The 16,976-nt window shown below is 38.2% G+C and overlaps 1 protein-coding gene across 5 annotated transcripts in view; it reads right to left on the bottom strand.

The window, feature by feature from the left end:
• Positions 1-16,976, bottom strand: part of Cfap221 (cilia and flagella associated protein 221) — a 112,663-nt gene that overhangs the window by 49,150 nt on the left and 46,537 nt on the right. For all 5 annotated transcript variants that reach the window (XR_007107935.1, XM_047547371.1, XM_047547370.1 and 2 more), the window contains exons 8-11: positions 4,112-4,271; positions 1,162-1,282; positions 962-1,073; positions 661-769 (exon numbers count right to left, since the gene is read on the bottom strand). Coding sequence is in view for 4 of the 5 variants with exons in the window: in XM_047547371.1 (XP_047403327.1) it covers positions 661-769; positions 962-1,073; positions 1,162-1,282; positions 4,112-4,271 (502 nt within the window). In the remaining variant the exon portion in view is untranslated. The remainder of the gene's footprint in view (positions 1-660; positions 770-961; positions 1,074-1,161; positions 1,283-4,111; positions 4,272-16,976) is intronic.

Here is a 16,976-nt window from a genome sequence, read left to right on the forward strand (position 1 = left end):
CAGGGCCAACCTGGGCAACATGGCAAAGAGTCTCAAAAAGAGCAAATAGAGTGCTCGGCCCTGGGTTTAATCCCAGCACCACACACACAAACACATACACACACAAAAAAAAAGTCAAAAAAATAACAAGCAAGGTTACTTTAGCTAGATCTGTGCGTGTGGACATGCCAGGTATGATCTGGTTTAAAAAACTCACTTTGATCACAGAAAGACAAGCACTCCTAGTCTGAATTTTAACCACCAGGGACCCCTCCCTATCCCCCACAACTGCTGAACTTTCCAGGTCTCTGGGGCACACAACACAGGGCACAGGGTCTCATGGTCAGGGAAGAGGTGATGGGATAGATTTGTCTTGGAGTGTGCACATGGGGGGTAGCAGTGGCTGGCAGGGAGAGGGTCCCAGCCTCTCCCACAATTCACTCTGGTTTTGTGCTGTGACCACGCTTAGCAACCAAAATGGGTTGGTCACATTAATTTCTCCTAATAGAAACTCATTCTGAAAGAGAAAGACCAGTGGAGGAGAGAGACTAATCAAATTTTCCAAAGGGTATAAAAATGTATAAAAATGTAATAACATTTCATTATATCTCATGTATAAAAGGCCATCTCCTAAAAACAATCACACTGCCACTTTGATATAAATAATTGCTCAGTATTTACCACTTGAGGTGATTTTCCATCTCTTCATGAGCAATCTGTCTGACTTTCTGTTCAAAGAGCGCCTCCTTCATCTGTCTTGTTTTTGAAACCCCAGTGCCTTGGTCCAGAACTGAAGGCAGGAGCAGACAACGATGAGATCAGTAATCAAATCAGAATCATTTGCTGAGAGCAAAACACATTTCTAACGGTGAAGCATAACAGGGATCTGGGTTTTTTTATTGTTCATAAATAATAAACGTGACAAGAAATAATTCTTTCTTATGTTGCCCTGGGGCTGATTTATGGTGGATCAACCGGTTACCTTCTTTTAATTCTTTAATCTTCATTTTTCCTGGTTCTTGGTTTAAAACAGTTGCTACAGCAAATGGATTTGATAAATCTACTGGAAATCTCAGGTTCTGGTACTCAATTTCCTGAGAGACCGAATGGGCAGGAAAATTAGTTGTCTGGCTTCTCCATCACTCACTCTCCATCGCATCAGGAATGATGCCCCCACTCTACCTTCAGTTTTGGAGGCCTTGTCTTTGCTGGTCGTCCATGGAAATTTATATGTGTCATTGTTTTTTCTGAAGGAACACTGACTTTCTTGGAAAGAGTATTTAATCTTTTGAACTCTTCCAATCTATATTTGAAAACACATATTAAATTAGTATATAAGCCAATAACTCAAGGTTTCTATTTTTATGTTCCTTCTGATAATATCATGGCTTGCAGTCCATTATTATATCTAAACTGAAAATAAATCTGCATACCCAAACAGTGGTCTATTAAAATAAATGCAATGTCAGCATTTTACCCCATAATCATATATATCAGAATAGTTCATGAATGGTTGTTTTTCTCTTGCATTCTTAAGGAATATAATGAGTGGAAAACAACATGCTAAAAGTGTTCTTCTGCTCTAGTGTAATTTATTTCTAGGCTACTGGTTTTCAACAACTAAATTTATTACATTTTAAAAATTGTACTTTGATTAATCTTCTTGGTAAAAGAATGATTATTCCCATTATTGGTAACAAGATTGTCCAAAAAGAGAGTCAGACTAAGGTTTGGGATCTTCTGTAACTAAAAACTGACTTTTGATATACACAGGTAGAGACAATGCAGATAGCAGCCTGCAGAATCTATTTTGATGATTTATTATGAGATATTATAGTCAGAAATGCTATTTCTTTAAGCAAGAATGTGTGTACCCTTGTTTTCCAGGATGAACACTTATTTTCCAGAAACATTTCAGGAATTAGGTAAGAACATATTAATATGCTGATAGTCAATGTGCACTGGCTGAGCACCGACTGCCTGGTGGCATTACATGGAACACATGCTGGCCATCTCACATTCAACAACCCCCTACGTGAGAGTGTCCTTAAGGGCCATTGCATGGGAGCACCTGTCCTCTGGTAAGATGCACATTGACTAACATAGTTCCATGTCAAGCGTCAGGGCTTAGCTAGAGTGTGAGCTAAGGCTCAGTATCCTCATCTCAACACAGCTTTGACATCATCCATGCTATAAATATTGGGAAACTTTTGTGGGGGTGTCAAGAAAATAATCTCCTAAAGATCCCTAATTGTTAGTGTTGGTGATGGAAATGAGTCTAAGAACATGATAAACCAGAGTTACAAATAGAATTTGGCAGTGTCAAAATAAGGACATGAGTAAGTCAATCATCTCATCCCATACGGAAACAAAGAAAGCAATCTAGGAAAATTGCAGGGAACACTACAGTCAGTATAACTTTTCTCCTGCTGTGGTGGAATTTATGTTACAGTATCATTTGCAGTTTGGAGAGACATGCAGGTCTTGAGTTACACTTCTTGAAAATGTCAGCAGTGCACTAAAAAAGACAGTAAACCCTGGCTTGGAAAGCAAAGCATACTTGCTTAGAAATAGTGTGTATGCCTGCTTTTGGATGGTGTTTCTATCATACCATGCTCTCATGCATTTAAGAGCACACCTGGGCTGGGGAGCAGTGAGTTCTTGGTATGTATGAGGTCCTGGGTTTGATCCTCAGCACCACAAAAATAAAAAGAAAATAATAATATATTTATGGGATAATATAAAAATAAAATTCCACTCAAGTGATGCCTTCAAGAAAGTCACTTGAGTACAGAAGCATGTGACTTGAGATGCAAATGGCATTTTGCTTTCAGTCATCTGACATACTGGGAAAATTTGTAGTTTTATTTGAACCAATTTTATTTATTGCCTGAGTGATTTTACTTCTAGTATAGTTGTTTGCAAGATTTGGGTGCAACAGCCCACATTAATATCCCACACTTGACTTAAGTTGCTTTGAATTTTTATGAAGAAAAAAATCACAATATAAATATGTCATAAATCAAGGAGTTAGTTCATATTTAAGCAAGTTGTTCTCCCATTTTTTAAAATACATATTTTTTAGTTGTCAATGGATCTTTTAGTTTTATTTATTTATATGTGGTGTTGAGTATCGAACCCAGGGCCTCACATATGCCAGGCAAGCACTCTAGCACTGAGCCACAACCCCAGCCTCTGTTCCCCCATTTTTAATATGCTTATGGATGAGCATCCATGCCTAAAGAGCAGTGGAGGAAAAAAATCAAGATATTTTTATCATTTCCAAAAAAATTGTCAGGATCTTCCAAGATTAGTATTTATATTATGGTAATCTTTCCTTTTATCTTTTATAAAAATCATGCATGCTTATAAAAACATAATATTGATTGAAAATATTGGGATGTAAAAATACAAGCTCATATTCAATTGGAAATAGAAGTTCAGGAAAGATTTATTATGAAGTAAGGGTTAATCCCATTGCACATCCTCACTTTTCCAAAAAACGAAAACAAAAAACCAGAAACCCTGTGTGGTACATTGCTGCCTTAGGTGACATCATTTGCTAGTAAGTGACTTATTTTGGCATTGGGAGAACATGGGCCATTTCCCATGTGGCTTTGCAACAGATGCTGCATACAGCTTGCACTCAATTGTAATGTTACATGGAAACTTTAAAAATAGTTGTCATTCTGGCTTTGTGTAATTTAAACTTTTGATTAGGCATTACAGCATGCATATGGTCAAAAACTCAAACAGCACACCAACAGAAACCATAGAAGCAATCCTCACGAGTCCCTTTTTCTCAGTCAGTACGTTCCCTCTCAGCAGAAGCAACTCTGCTACCAGCATAGAGATATTCTAGGCATCACTGTTATGTTATAAAGTGTATTCTGTGTAGGCTGGTCATTTAATGTAAGTTTTTTTTCATTCATTCATTTCTTGGTGTTGGGGCTTGAACCCGGGGCTCTGTGCAAGCGAGGCAAGCACTCTACCGCTAAACCATACCCCCATATAACATAAGTTTTTGAAGGTGTTCTGGTACAAGAAAAAGAGACAAAATAAAAGGAAGAAAGACTTGGGATTTTTTGGAAAAGTGTTAAGAATAAACAAAAACATTCCAAAGCAGCCCTACGGTAAGGCCATGTTGGGGTAGCACGTTCCGGTGAAGACGCATTCGTAAGGCTGGGAGTTGAACTGCGAAATCCACAACTGCATCTTTATTTGTGCAGTCCCGTACTGAAAGGGTGTGAATGTGATAGTCACATTCACCTTCCCATTAGCTGGAATTATTCCTGAGAGGAAAGAAAGGAGAAAACGTGACGGTAATAATCCCTTTTGTCAGGTGCAAAGAGGCAGACACGTGCGCAAACACATTCTTCCTGGGGTAGGCACAAGTATTTCTATGATCTTTGTATAGTCTTTTCATTAAATATCCATGAATCAACTTTTGTTTGTTTACATGGATCTTATTTATCAATTGCTACATCAATCCTTTATAATAATTATTCAGTTGTGTCAGTTATATAATATATACATATCAATCTGCATTAGTGATTCAAACATGAATTCCCAGAACTCTAATCTTCAGACAAATTTACCAGAAGTCAATGTTAATATTGCAAGTAACAAGGAAAAGCTAGGAACACGCATCAAAGTTTATGTTCAGATAATGCAGCTCCCTAAGTTTGTATGTAATTTGATTCTCTCTTTTCAGATATATACTTACTTTTTTTTTTTTTTTTTTTTTTTGGTGATACTGGGGATCAAAATTAGGACCTTGCAAATGCTAGGCAAGCACTCTACTGCTGAGCAACGCCCCCAGTCCTCTCCCTTCGAATCTTGAGAATGAACTGCTATTCCTTCCAAAATCAGTGCCTTAGTCTTCCTTTATATCTCTGGTACCAATGAGGCTTGAAACATAGTAAATGCTCAACAAAGGTGGGAAGAAAAATAGAAAGAAGGGAAGACTGATGTACTCGTTGCAACAAGGGCCAGTGCTCTCTGACTTCCACTGAGGGCTCTTTGGTTTGCTTCCTAGATGAGACCTTCCGCCTCCGTGCATCTGGTCTTTCCCATATCCCTGTAGAGGCTTGCAGGCCTATGTCCCCCCTGCCCTCACCCTCTTCTGAATCTTGTAACATTGTCTCCCTTCTCTCTGTGCTCAACCACATGAGCCATTCACGCAGCCACTCAGGTGGCATGAATGAGAACACATGCTGTGGCCTGCTACTGTTTTAGGGGCTCAAATATAGCAATAACCAAAGCGAAGCCCCATGTCTTATGGAGTTCACATTGGAGTTGGGGATGGCAAACAAGAAACGAATATATACAAAGTCAAGTCATAAATACCACCAGCAAGAGCACAAATAAATGAAGTGGGGCAGGGGACAGAAAGGCCCTGGTGAGGAGGTGCTGGAGCAGAGCTGAGAGGACAGGGCCTTGACTCTAACACCCCAACTCTGGCTTCTGCTGCCTTGGGGTCTCTGTACTTGCTTCCTCCTGATCGTTGAGCTGCTTCTCCTACTCCCTAGAATCATCTTGTTTCTAGTCTATCTTCCCCTAGACTAGCATGTAAATTTTAGGAAAGCAGACACCTTACTTGGGAAAATTACTCAGGAAATTCTTGCTGAATGAGTGAATGAAGCCTCCCTCCACCTACACATTACAGGAAACCCCTCCTGCCTCTCCACCCACCGGAAGCTTCACTCCCCTAACCTGCCATCCGCCCCACCCCATGGAATCCTATTCCACTTGAGTTATTGCCTTTCAGACTTTATACCTCCCAGCATAAATATGCAAGCCCCAAAGGTGGACACCAGCCCCCTACCCTTTTGTCTACCTGAGTCTCTTGCAAGGACTCCAAAGTAGGTATTGGTCAATTCCTCAAGCACTGAAGGCAAATTTGTTAAGTGACACCCACTAGAGACCCTTGATCCCTGGGCAGGGCAGAAAGAATCAGCAGAATAACTGGGGTCTGTCCGCCAACTGAAGACCTGCAGAGCAGAATCCCTGGTTCTCCATGACATTCAGAACGGCATACCTGGACCACCCACTTGGTCAGAGAATATACACTGGGTGACCCACAATTTACTGGGGCCTTTAAACTGAACATTCTGTGGCTTCTGTTGCAGCTCATTAATTAAAAAAAAAAAAAAAGAAGAAGCAGCTCTGGATTAGGGATTAATGTTTGCCTTGACCAGGTTGATTTATTTTTAAGTACTTCCAGCCTGGACCTAAAACACAAAGCACACTACAGAGGTGTCGTCTAGGCAACCAAAGTAAACCACTTTTTCCATTAGCAGGGATACCAGTTCTGTTACCAGAACACGGTGGTAGCTGGCTATCAAATGTTAAAAGCTGTAAAACATGTGCCAAGTAGTCATAGCTTCCTGCTTGACAAAAACTAATGGTGGTACTAAGGAGAAAAAAATTTCATGTTTTGAAAGTGAGAAAAGTGCCCCCCCAAAGTTGCTTCATTTAAAAAAAACAAACCACTATTTTATCTATCCAGTCCATTTTCACCTGGGGTTGATTTAAGATCACTATCCTTGACAGGACCAAGGGTAATGTTGGGAGGATGGTGATCAGAGACAGGGAGATGCGGACAAAACTCAGAAATAAACTAAAGTCTAAGAAAACCCTTGCTTATTAATACCATGAGTATTACGACGAAAATGTACCACCCTGAAAAATGAATGAAGTCACCACCGGGCAATACCACTATGTCTTTGCCTAGATAACAATTATATAAAACATGTGCCTAAATACGGGCAGTTATTAAAAGGAGATAGAAAAATAAAAGCACATTGTTTTTTAGGAGAGTGAAGCTCGGTAGGGGGATAATTGGTAAAAAATTCTTCTTTCTTATATGTATATACCATATTATAATTTTAAGTTTCATTTTATTTTTAATTGACACATAATAATTGTACAAATGCAATGTTTTGATACATGCATAGCTGTATACTGATAAATCAGGGTAATCAGAGGATCCATCACCTCAAACGTTTATCATTTAAAAATCCTCTCTTGTAGCCAATTTGAAGTACATAATACATTATCATTGACCATGGTCACCCTAAGGTGCAATTGGACACCAGAACATATACCCCACCTGTGACTTTGCACCTGTTCTTCACTCTACTTCTATGAGATCAACTTTTTTAGATTTCACATGAATGACATCATGAATATTGTTAAAAATTTTAACAACTTTCCCTCTAAACATCTGAGTACAGATTATTCTTCCTAAATTGTCACAGGGTCTTTCAACCCACATGCTTGAAGTTTCAGTAAAGATTAGTAAGGATTAGTTTTAACCTTCTAGGATTTAGGGTCTCACTAACTACAGGATTTGGGGTAAACTACTTCATCTCTCTAAATCTCATTTGGGAAATTTAAATAGCTATGCCCTTTAAAAATCATCCATGAATGAGCTGTTGACAAATTCTAGTAATGCCTTTGATTCACTGGATTACCAATGGAGGTCTTTGGGAGCGGGGAGTACTCTCTGACTCACATCTGAGAACCACAGGCCGCCATTACTGCCCAAGGTGTGCGGGTAAGAAGATAGACCCAGGGGCCACACAGACCCTGTACATTGTTTAACTCTGATTTAGTTTGGACACCTTATCTGAGGCTCTTTTCTCATCTGTTAAAATACAGTGTGTGAGGGGCTGGGGAGATAGTTCAGTCGGTAGAGTGCTTGCCTTGCAAGCATACGGCCCTGGGTTTGATCCCCTGCACCGCAAAAAAAAAAAAAAAAAAAAAAAAAAAAAAAGTGTGTGAGATATGCTTGGTATGTAGCATACATTCTGTAAACATCTCTTTCACAGAATTTATGTGACATAAAGTAATAATTTATTGTTGATTAAATTATTGTTAAAAAGGCTGGGTGTGATAGTACACACCTGTAATCCCAGCAACTTGGGAAGCCAAGGCAGGAGGATCTCAAGTTTCAAGACTAGACTCAGCAACTAGCTGAGACCCTGTCACAAAATAAAAAATAAAAAGGGGCTGGGGATATAGATCAGTGGTAAGGCACCCCTGAATTTAACCCCCAGTAACAAAAATTTAAAAAAATCATTAAAACATCAGAAAGAGGAAATATTTCTTTGAAAATTTTATGCTTAAGTTATTTGAGTTCTTAAAAAGGAAGAGGCATTTGCTTCCTGAGGTCAAGTTACTGGGTGAGTTTCCCAAAGCTCAGCTCTTTCCTTTTGTTTCACAAAGGTGCAAGGCCAGCTGGATGTGGGGGCAAACGCCTGTAATCCCAGTGAGTCAGTTTGGGAGGCTGAGGCAGGAGGATCGGGAGTTCAAAACCAGCCTCAGCAATTTAGTGAGGGGATGTGGCTGGGGATGTGCCTCAATGGTTAAGTACCTCTGGGTTCAATTCCCAGTACCAAGAAATGAGCACAAGGCCAGGTCTGACTCTAGATTGGTCTAATTTAAAAGTTAGGCCTGGAGATGTACTGTGAAGAGCAGCTTTTGGATACACATTCATGTCTGAATTTCCCTGGAAGAATCAACTCCTGCTTAGGTTCAGCTGATGAAGTGTCACAGGGTATGGACCCCTGGACAGCTAATGATCCCCAACACTTCTTTTTAATCTTTTAAAAAAATTTTTACAGACTGCATTTTGATTCATTGTACACAAATGGGGCACAACTTTTTGTTTCTATGGTTGTGCACCATATAGAGTCATGTAAACATAAATGTATATAGGGTAATGATATCTGTCTCATTCTACATCTTTCATACCCCTCGCCCCTTCCCCTCCTCTCATTTCCCTCTACGTAATCCAAAGTCCCTCCATTGTTCTCTTACCCCCACCCCCACCCCCATTATGTATCATCATCAACTTATCAGGGGAAAACATTCGGCCTTTGGTTATTTGGAATTGGCTTATTTCACTTAGCATGATATTCTCCAACTCCATCCATTTATCGGCAAATGCCATAATTTCATTCTTCTTTAAGTCTGAGTAATATTCCATTGTGTATATATACCACAGTTTCTTTATCCATTCATCTATTGAAGGGTATCTAGGTTGGTTCCACAATCTAATTGCTGTGAATTGAGCTGCTATAAACATTGATGTGGCTGCATCACTGTAGTATGATGATTTTAAGTCCTTTGAGTATAAACTGAGGAGTGGGATAACTGGTCAAAAGGTGGGTTCATTGCAAATTTTCTGAGGAATCTCCATACTGCTTTCCAGAGTGACTGCACCAATTTGCAACTTCACCAGCAATATAAAAGTGTGCCTTTTTCCCCACATCCACACCAACATTTATTATTGCTTGTGTTCTTGATAATTGCCATTCTAACTGGAGTAAGATGAAATCTTAGAGTTGTTTTAATTTGCATTTTCTAATTACTAGAGATGAACACTTTTTCATATATTTGTTAATCACCTGTATATCTTCTTCTGTAAAGTGTCTGCCTAGTTCCTTAGCCCATTTATTGATTGGGTTCTTTGTAATTTTGGTGTAAAGTTTTGTTAAGTTCTTCATAAATTTTGGAGATTAGTGCTCTGTCTGAAGTGTGTGTGGAAAATATTTTCTCCCACTCTATAAGCTCTCTTCACATTATTGATTGTTTCCTTTGCTGAGAAAGTTTTTTAGTTTCAAACCATTCCATTTATCGATCCTTGCTTTCATTTCTTGTACTTTAGGAGTCTTGTTAAGGTATTCTTGTCCTAAGCCAACATGATGAAGATTCGGGTCTACTTTTTCTTCTATCTGATGCAGGGTCTCTGGCCTAATTCCTAGGTCCTTGATCCATTTTGAATTCAGTTTTGTGCAGGGTAAGAGATAGAGGTTTAATTTCATTTTACTGCATATGGATTTCCCAGCAACATTGTTGAGGAGGCTATCTTTTCTCTATTGTATGTTTTTGGCACCTTTGTTTAGTATGAGATAACTGAATTTATGTGGGTTTGTCTGTGTCTTCTATTCTGTACCATTGGTCTATCTATTTTGGTACCAATATTTTGGTACCAATGCCAAAATAGATTGTTTTTGTTACTATTGCTCTGTAGTATAGTTTAAGGTCTGGTATTGTGATACCTCCCTTCACGCTTCCTGCTCAGGATTGCTTTGGCTATTCCAGGTCTCTTATTCTTCCAGATGAATTTCATGATTGCTTTCTCTATTTCTATGAGGAAAGTCATTGAGATTTTAATTGGAATTGCATTGAATCTGTACAGTGCCTTTGATACTATGGCCATTTTGACAATATTAATTTTACCTGTCCAAGAACATGGGAGAGCTTTCCATCTTCTAAGGTTTTCATTAATTTCTTTCTTTAGTGTTCTGTAGTTCTCATTGTAGAGGTCTTTCACCTCTTTTGTTATACTAATTCCCAAGTTTTTTTTTTTTTTTTTTTTGAGGCTACTGTGAATGGAGTGGTTTTCCTAATTTCTCTTCCAGAGGATTCATCATTTATGAATAAAAATGCTTTAGATTTATGCATGTTGATTTTATATCCTACTACTTTGCTGAACTCATTTATTAGTTCTAGAAGTTTTCTGGTGGAGTTTTTTGAATCCGCTAAATATAGAATCATGTCACAGGCAAATAGTGATAGCTTTAGTTCTTTTTTTCCTATTCCTATTCCTTTAATTTCTTTGGTATGTCTGATTGCTCTGGCTAGTGTTTCAAGGACGATGTTGAATAGAAGTGGTGAAAGAGGGCATCCCTGCCTTTTTCCAGTTTTTAGGGGGAATGCTTTCAGCTTTTATCCATTTAGAATGATGTTGACCATGGGCTTAGCATAGATAGCCTTTACAATGTTGAGGTATGTTCCTACTATCCCTATTTTTTCTAGTGTTTTGAGCATGAAAGGGTGCTGTATTTTATCAAATGCTTTTTCTGCATCTATTGAAATAATCATATGATTCTTAACTTTAAGTCTGTTGATGCAGTGAATTACATTTATTGATTTCTGGATGTTGAACCAACCTTGCGTCCCTGGGATGAAACCCACTTGATCATGGGTACATTATCTTTTTAATATGTTTTTGTATGCGATTTGCTAAAATTTTGTTAAGAATTTTTGCATCTACGTTCATTAGGGATATTGGTCTGAAGTTTTCTTTCTTCCGTGTGTCTTTGTCTAGTTTTGGTATTAGGGTGATATTAGCTTCATAGAATGAGTTTAGAAGGGTTCCCTCCTTTTCTATTTCATGGACTACTTTGAGGAGTATTGGTATTAGTTCTGCTTTGAAGGTCTTGTAGAACTTGGCTGAGAATCCATCTGGTCTCAGACTTTTCTTGGTTGGTAGGCTTTTGATAGCTTCTTCTATTTCAGTGCTTGAAATTTGTCTTTTTAAATTGTGTATGTGTTCCTGGTTCAGTTTGGGAGGATCATATGTCTCTAAAAATTTGTCAATGTCTTCGATATTTTCTATTTTGTTGAAATATTTTCAAAGTTGCTTCTAAATATGTTATGTATTTCAATGGTGTCTGTCATGATCTTTCCTTTTTCATCATGAATTCTAGTAATTTGAATTTTCTCTCTCCTTTTCTTCATTAGTGTGGTTAAGGGTTTATCAATTTTGTTTACTTTTTCAAAGAACAAACTGTGTTTTGTCAATTTTTTGAATTGTTTCTTTTGTTTCAATTTCATTGATTTCAGTTCTGATTTTAATTATTTCCTGTCTTCTACTACTGTTGGTGTTGATCTGTTCTTCTTTTTCTAGGGCTTTGAACTGTAATGTTAGGTCATTTAGTTCTTGATTTTTTATTCTTTTAATGTATGAACTCAATGCAATGAACTTTCTTCTCAATACTGCTTTCATAGTGTCCATGAGATTTTGATATGTTGCATCATTGTTCTCATTTACCTCTAAGATTTTTTTAAATCTCCTCCCTGATGTCTTCTGTTATCCATGCACATTCAATAACATATTATTTAGTCTCCAGGTGTTGGAGTAGTTTCTGTTTTTAATTTTATCATTGATTTCTAATTTCATTCCATTATGATCTGATAGGATACAAGGTAGTATCTCTACTTTTTGTATTTACTAATGGCTGCTTTGTGGCATAGCATATGATCTATTTTAGGGAAGGATCCATGAGTGCTGAAAAGAAAGCATACTCACTTGATGATGGATGAAATACTCTACATATGTCTGTTAAGTCTAAATCATTGATTATATCATTTAATTCTATAGTTTCTTTGTTCAGTTTTTGTTTGGAAGATCCATCCAGTGGTGAGAGCAGTGTGTTAAAGTCTTCCAGTATTACTGTGTTGTGTTCTATTTGTTCCCTGAAATTGAGAAGGATTTGTTTGAAGTACATGGATTCGTCATTGTTTGGGGCATAAACATTTGTGATCATTATGTCTTGCTGATTCATGTTTCCCTTAAGCAGTATGAAATGTCCTTCTTTATTCCTTCTAACTTAGGCTTGAAGTCCACTTTATCTGATATGAGGATGGAGACCCCTGCTTTTTTACTGGGTCCACATGCATGGTATGTTCTTCCCCATCCTTTCACTTTTAGTCTATGGATGTCTTTTTCTATGAGATGAGTCTCTTGGAGGCAGCATATTGTTGGGTCTTTCTTTTTAATCCAATCTTCCAGTCTGTGTCTTTTGACTGATGAGTTTAGGCCATTAGCATTCAGGGTTATTATTGAGATATGATTTGTATTCCCAGTCATTTGGGCTTATTTTTGGTTTTTAGCTTGACTTCCTCCTTTGATTGGTTTTTCCTTTAAGGTAGTACCTCCCTTTCCTGGTCTACATTATTGTTTTTCATTTCCTCCTCATGGAATATTTTGCTGAGAATGTTCTGTAGTGCAGTCTTTCTATTTGTAAATTCTTTAAAGTTTTGTTTATCATGGAAGAATTTTATTTTGTATTCAAATCTGAAGGTTAGTTTTGCTGGGTATAAGATTCTTGGTTGGCATCCATGTTCTTTCAGAGCTTGAAATATATTGTTCCAGACCCTTCTAGCTTTTAGGGTCTGGGCTGAGAAATATTCTTCTAATCTTTAATTTCCTTCCTCTGCAAGTTTTTAAATTGGAACCAGAAATAGGTAGTAACTGAAGATTTTTGGAATGTACTAAGTTTCCTTTCATCCCTATACGTTGAATATCTAAAATGCAGACATTAGGAGCAAGCCCAGGGCAGTCTGGGGGCCTGGCACATAATAGCAGGATGACTCAGTGGCTCTCCTGTGAGCTCAGGGCAGCAATGGGGACATTCTTCCAGGATACTTGAACACAGGACACAGATTGTGTTTCCTGCATTCCAATAACAGCTCTGCCACTTACCAATTTTAGCCCTTGGGCCCCTTACCTAAACACCCTGTGTCTCAGTTTCCCCATCTGAGAAGTGGACACAATGAGAGAGTCTACTTTATAAGAATTACAAAGTGAGCATTAAGTGAGTTCTGCATCTGATGTAGTGACTGGCACATGTTAAGCACCATATAAAAACTGGTTCTTAATTTATTATTATTATTATTATTATTATTATTATTTATACATTGACCCACATTGTTCTGTGGTTGCAGATCCTATTGAAAGTTGACTCAAATGCTGAATAAAACCAACACAGGCATTATGTATGTCAATTGTGGGATTAAAAGTGAACACTTTTTGAAGGAGGAAAGGAGTAGAAGCAAAATCTGATACAGCACACCCCAAGAGGACAATCTGAGAACATGGGTGGCTCGCCAGAGTCTTAAAGAAATTACAGGCGACATGGCCTTGTCACAGGAAGTCATCAGAACTCACGGAAGTAATATACATACACACTAGAGATGAAAGACAGCTTGTGGAGCTCAGGAAACAATGCAAAAAAGAAAAGGAACTGTCACTGAGGTAGAAACTGCAGGGGAAGGAATAACACTAGACACACATAGACATGAACACACAAGCACATGTGCACACAGATGTCACACACTCTGAGAACACAGGGAGGGACGTGGCAGACAGAAATGAGAAATCCACATAAAATAAAATCATTTTAAAGAAGGTAAGAGATACCAAGGAGAACCAATATATATACATAATTGGTATCCCTGAGGGGTAGAATAAAGCAGGTAGGACATTAAAATATGTAAAGTTCTGATAGTTGAAAAAATTCCTAAAATGGGACATTTTTCTCCAGATCATAGGAAAACAAAATGATACAGAACAATACCAATACATAAATTAACCTCAAAGCTGAAAAAAAAAAGAAAGAAAATCTTAAAGGCAATCAGAATTCACCTTCAATGAGGAAACATGAAGCCCAGCTTCTGAATTTGTAGCAAATTCAAAGACAGAGAGCAATCAGCAATATCTACAAAGTTCGGAGGCAAACAAAGTCATAAATCAAGATTTTTACACCCAGTCAGGTTGTCCTTTAAGATCACAGGCATCAGAGAGCCATTATCAAATAGGCAAACACTCTAGGCATGTGACCCCAGGAAACTTTGGTTAACAAGCCACTCAGTGACAAAATCCAGATAGCCGGAAAAAGAATTGATATAAAGAATCTGGGAATGGAGAGAATATGGAATAAAGAATGGAGGTGAAAATCCTAGCTACATTTTGATTGAAACTAAGTAACCATGGGAAATTTATGGTCATTAGACAGGAAGTCAATTCTACAGATCCAGAGACAACATAAAATGACATAATAGAACGAGGAGTTGAAAGGAGGGGTGCTGGCGTGAGGTGGTGTGCTATTTCCCAGCTTCCACTGCTGAGATTCTGGGTGAAGTTGAGGCATGATGTTGAAGGAGATGGTGGCTCTGCCCTCCTAAGATTTTTATCATCTCTTTTCTTAATTTTAGGAATGAATATCATGGAAGCTCATCAATTTCTTCTGCTTCACTTGCTTTTATTCAGTCAATATTAGGCAACAAAAGCAATTCAGTTTTTCTAATGGTTTTATCTGTCTTTGTATCATTACGTCTGGCCTCCCTCTTCCTTCTCTTTGTCCATAAGCAAGGAGAGGTGTCTGCAATGATGTTCAACAAACATTCATGATGGTTATTTCTGGGGTGGTGAGATTCTGAGTAATTTTTTTTTCAATGTAGATTTTGTACATTTTTTGCAGTGTCTTAATTTTCAATAATACATATATTTCATTTTTATAAAGTCATTGTTTTAAAAAAAAATTGTGTTTGCTTAGCCCAGTGTTTCTCCTGTATTCATTTATTCCCAGAGCTATTGTTTTTCTCCTCCATTGCTGTTGCCTGTTTTTCAGCATGGCACCTACCGCAGTCCAGCGCTGAGACCCACTTAGGGCCAGCTCTCCTGTAATGGAAGCTGGAATTCTCTTTGAGCCTTCTGTAAGGCAGGTTTTCCAAGCAGGGAGAAGGGTTGGAACAAGTCTTCATTCCTGAGGTCCCCTGGGCTTCACTGGGACCAGAACTTTGGGGTGAGTAGTAGAAGTAGCAGTGTGGTCAAGAATGGCATTGTACCATGGGTCAAGTTCTCTGACCACTGCTGTGGTCACCTGAACTCAACCAGCCCAGACAGATACCCCACCAAATGTTTGTCCTGAACAGGAGATTTGGAGTGCCACTGAAGGCAAGAGAAGACGCAGGCCTGACATGTGACTGGCAGTTAGTAAATCAGAGCAATTATGAAACTGCAAGTCACACCATGTGCCACCATGGCCACCATCAAGGATATTTTGAGGGCTGAGGGAAAGGTATCTTTGCTACCAATGTGGCAGAGCTGCTTAGGATCTATGCACAGAGTTGCCACCTGCCTGTCCAGATTTTCCTTCATTTTTAAGGATGCCGATATGCAGATGCTAATTCACAATGGGTGGGGGTGCTAGGGAAGAATAGAGTTACTTTAGGTAGAGGGGAGTGAAGGAGGGGAAGAGGCATGGGGTAGGAGGGATAGCAGAGTGAAACAGACGTTATTACCTCATGTACACATATGACTGCAGGAGCAATGTGATCCTACAACATGTACAATCAGAAAAATGAGAAATTACACTCCTTTTATGTATGATTTATCAAAATGTGTAAGTGAATTCTACTGTCATGTGTAACTAATTAGAACAAATAAAAAAATTAATAAAAAATTAATTACCTATGTTCTTCAGAAGTTAGGGAACTCATTTGCATCTAATACATTAACTATCCCTAATTGTTCTCTCTTTCTCACTATTAAGTATGGTACTTCAGAAAATATTTTTGAAAAATTTGATCTTTTTAAAAAATGTATTAGTTCTTTTTAGTTATACATGACAGTAAAATTTATTTTGATATAATTATACAGGCATGGAGTATGTCTTATTCTAGTTAGAACTCCATTCTTGTGGATATACATGATGGTGGGATTCACTATGATGTTTTCATATATGCACATAAGAAATTATGTCAGATTCATTCCACTGTATTTTCTTTTCCTAGATCCCCTTCCTTCCCTTCATTCCCCATTATCTAATCTACTGAACTTCTATTCTCTCCTTACCCCCATTGTGGGTTAGCTTCCACATATCAGAGAAAACATTCAACCTTTGGCTTTTTGGGACTGACTTATTTCACTTAGCATGAAAGTCTCGAGATCCATCCATTTACTGGCAAATATCATAAAGTCATTCTTCTTTATGGCTGAATAATACTCCATTGTGTATATATACAACATTTTCTTTATCCATTCATCTGTCAAAGGGTGCTTTGGTTGGTTCCATAGCTTAGCTATTGTGAGTTGAGTTGCTATAAACATTGATGTGGCTGTGTCACTGTAGTAGGCTGATTTTAAGTCCTTTGGCTATTCATCGAGGAGTGAGGCAACTGGGTCATATTGGTTCCATTCCTAATTTTTTGAGGAATTCTACCCTGCTTTGGATAGTGGTTGCACCAATTTGCCATCCCACCAGCAGCGTATGAGCCTTCCTTTTCCCCCGCATCCTCACCAACATTTTTTGTTACTTGTATCCTTGATCATTGCCATTCTGACTGGCAGTGGCATTCGGATGGGAATGGCAATGGAATCTCAGTGTAGTTAATTTGCATTTCTCTAATCGCTAAAG

This window comes from Sciurus carolinensis, chromosome 3, assembly GCF_902686445.1.
Source record: "Sciurus carolinensis chromosome 3, mSciCar1.2, whole genome shotgun sequence".
NCBI classification, from domain to species: Eukaryota; Metazoa; Chordata; class Mammalia; order Rodentia; family Sciuridae; genus Sciurus; species Sciurus carolinensis.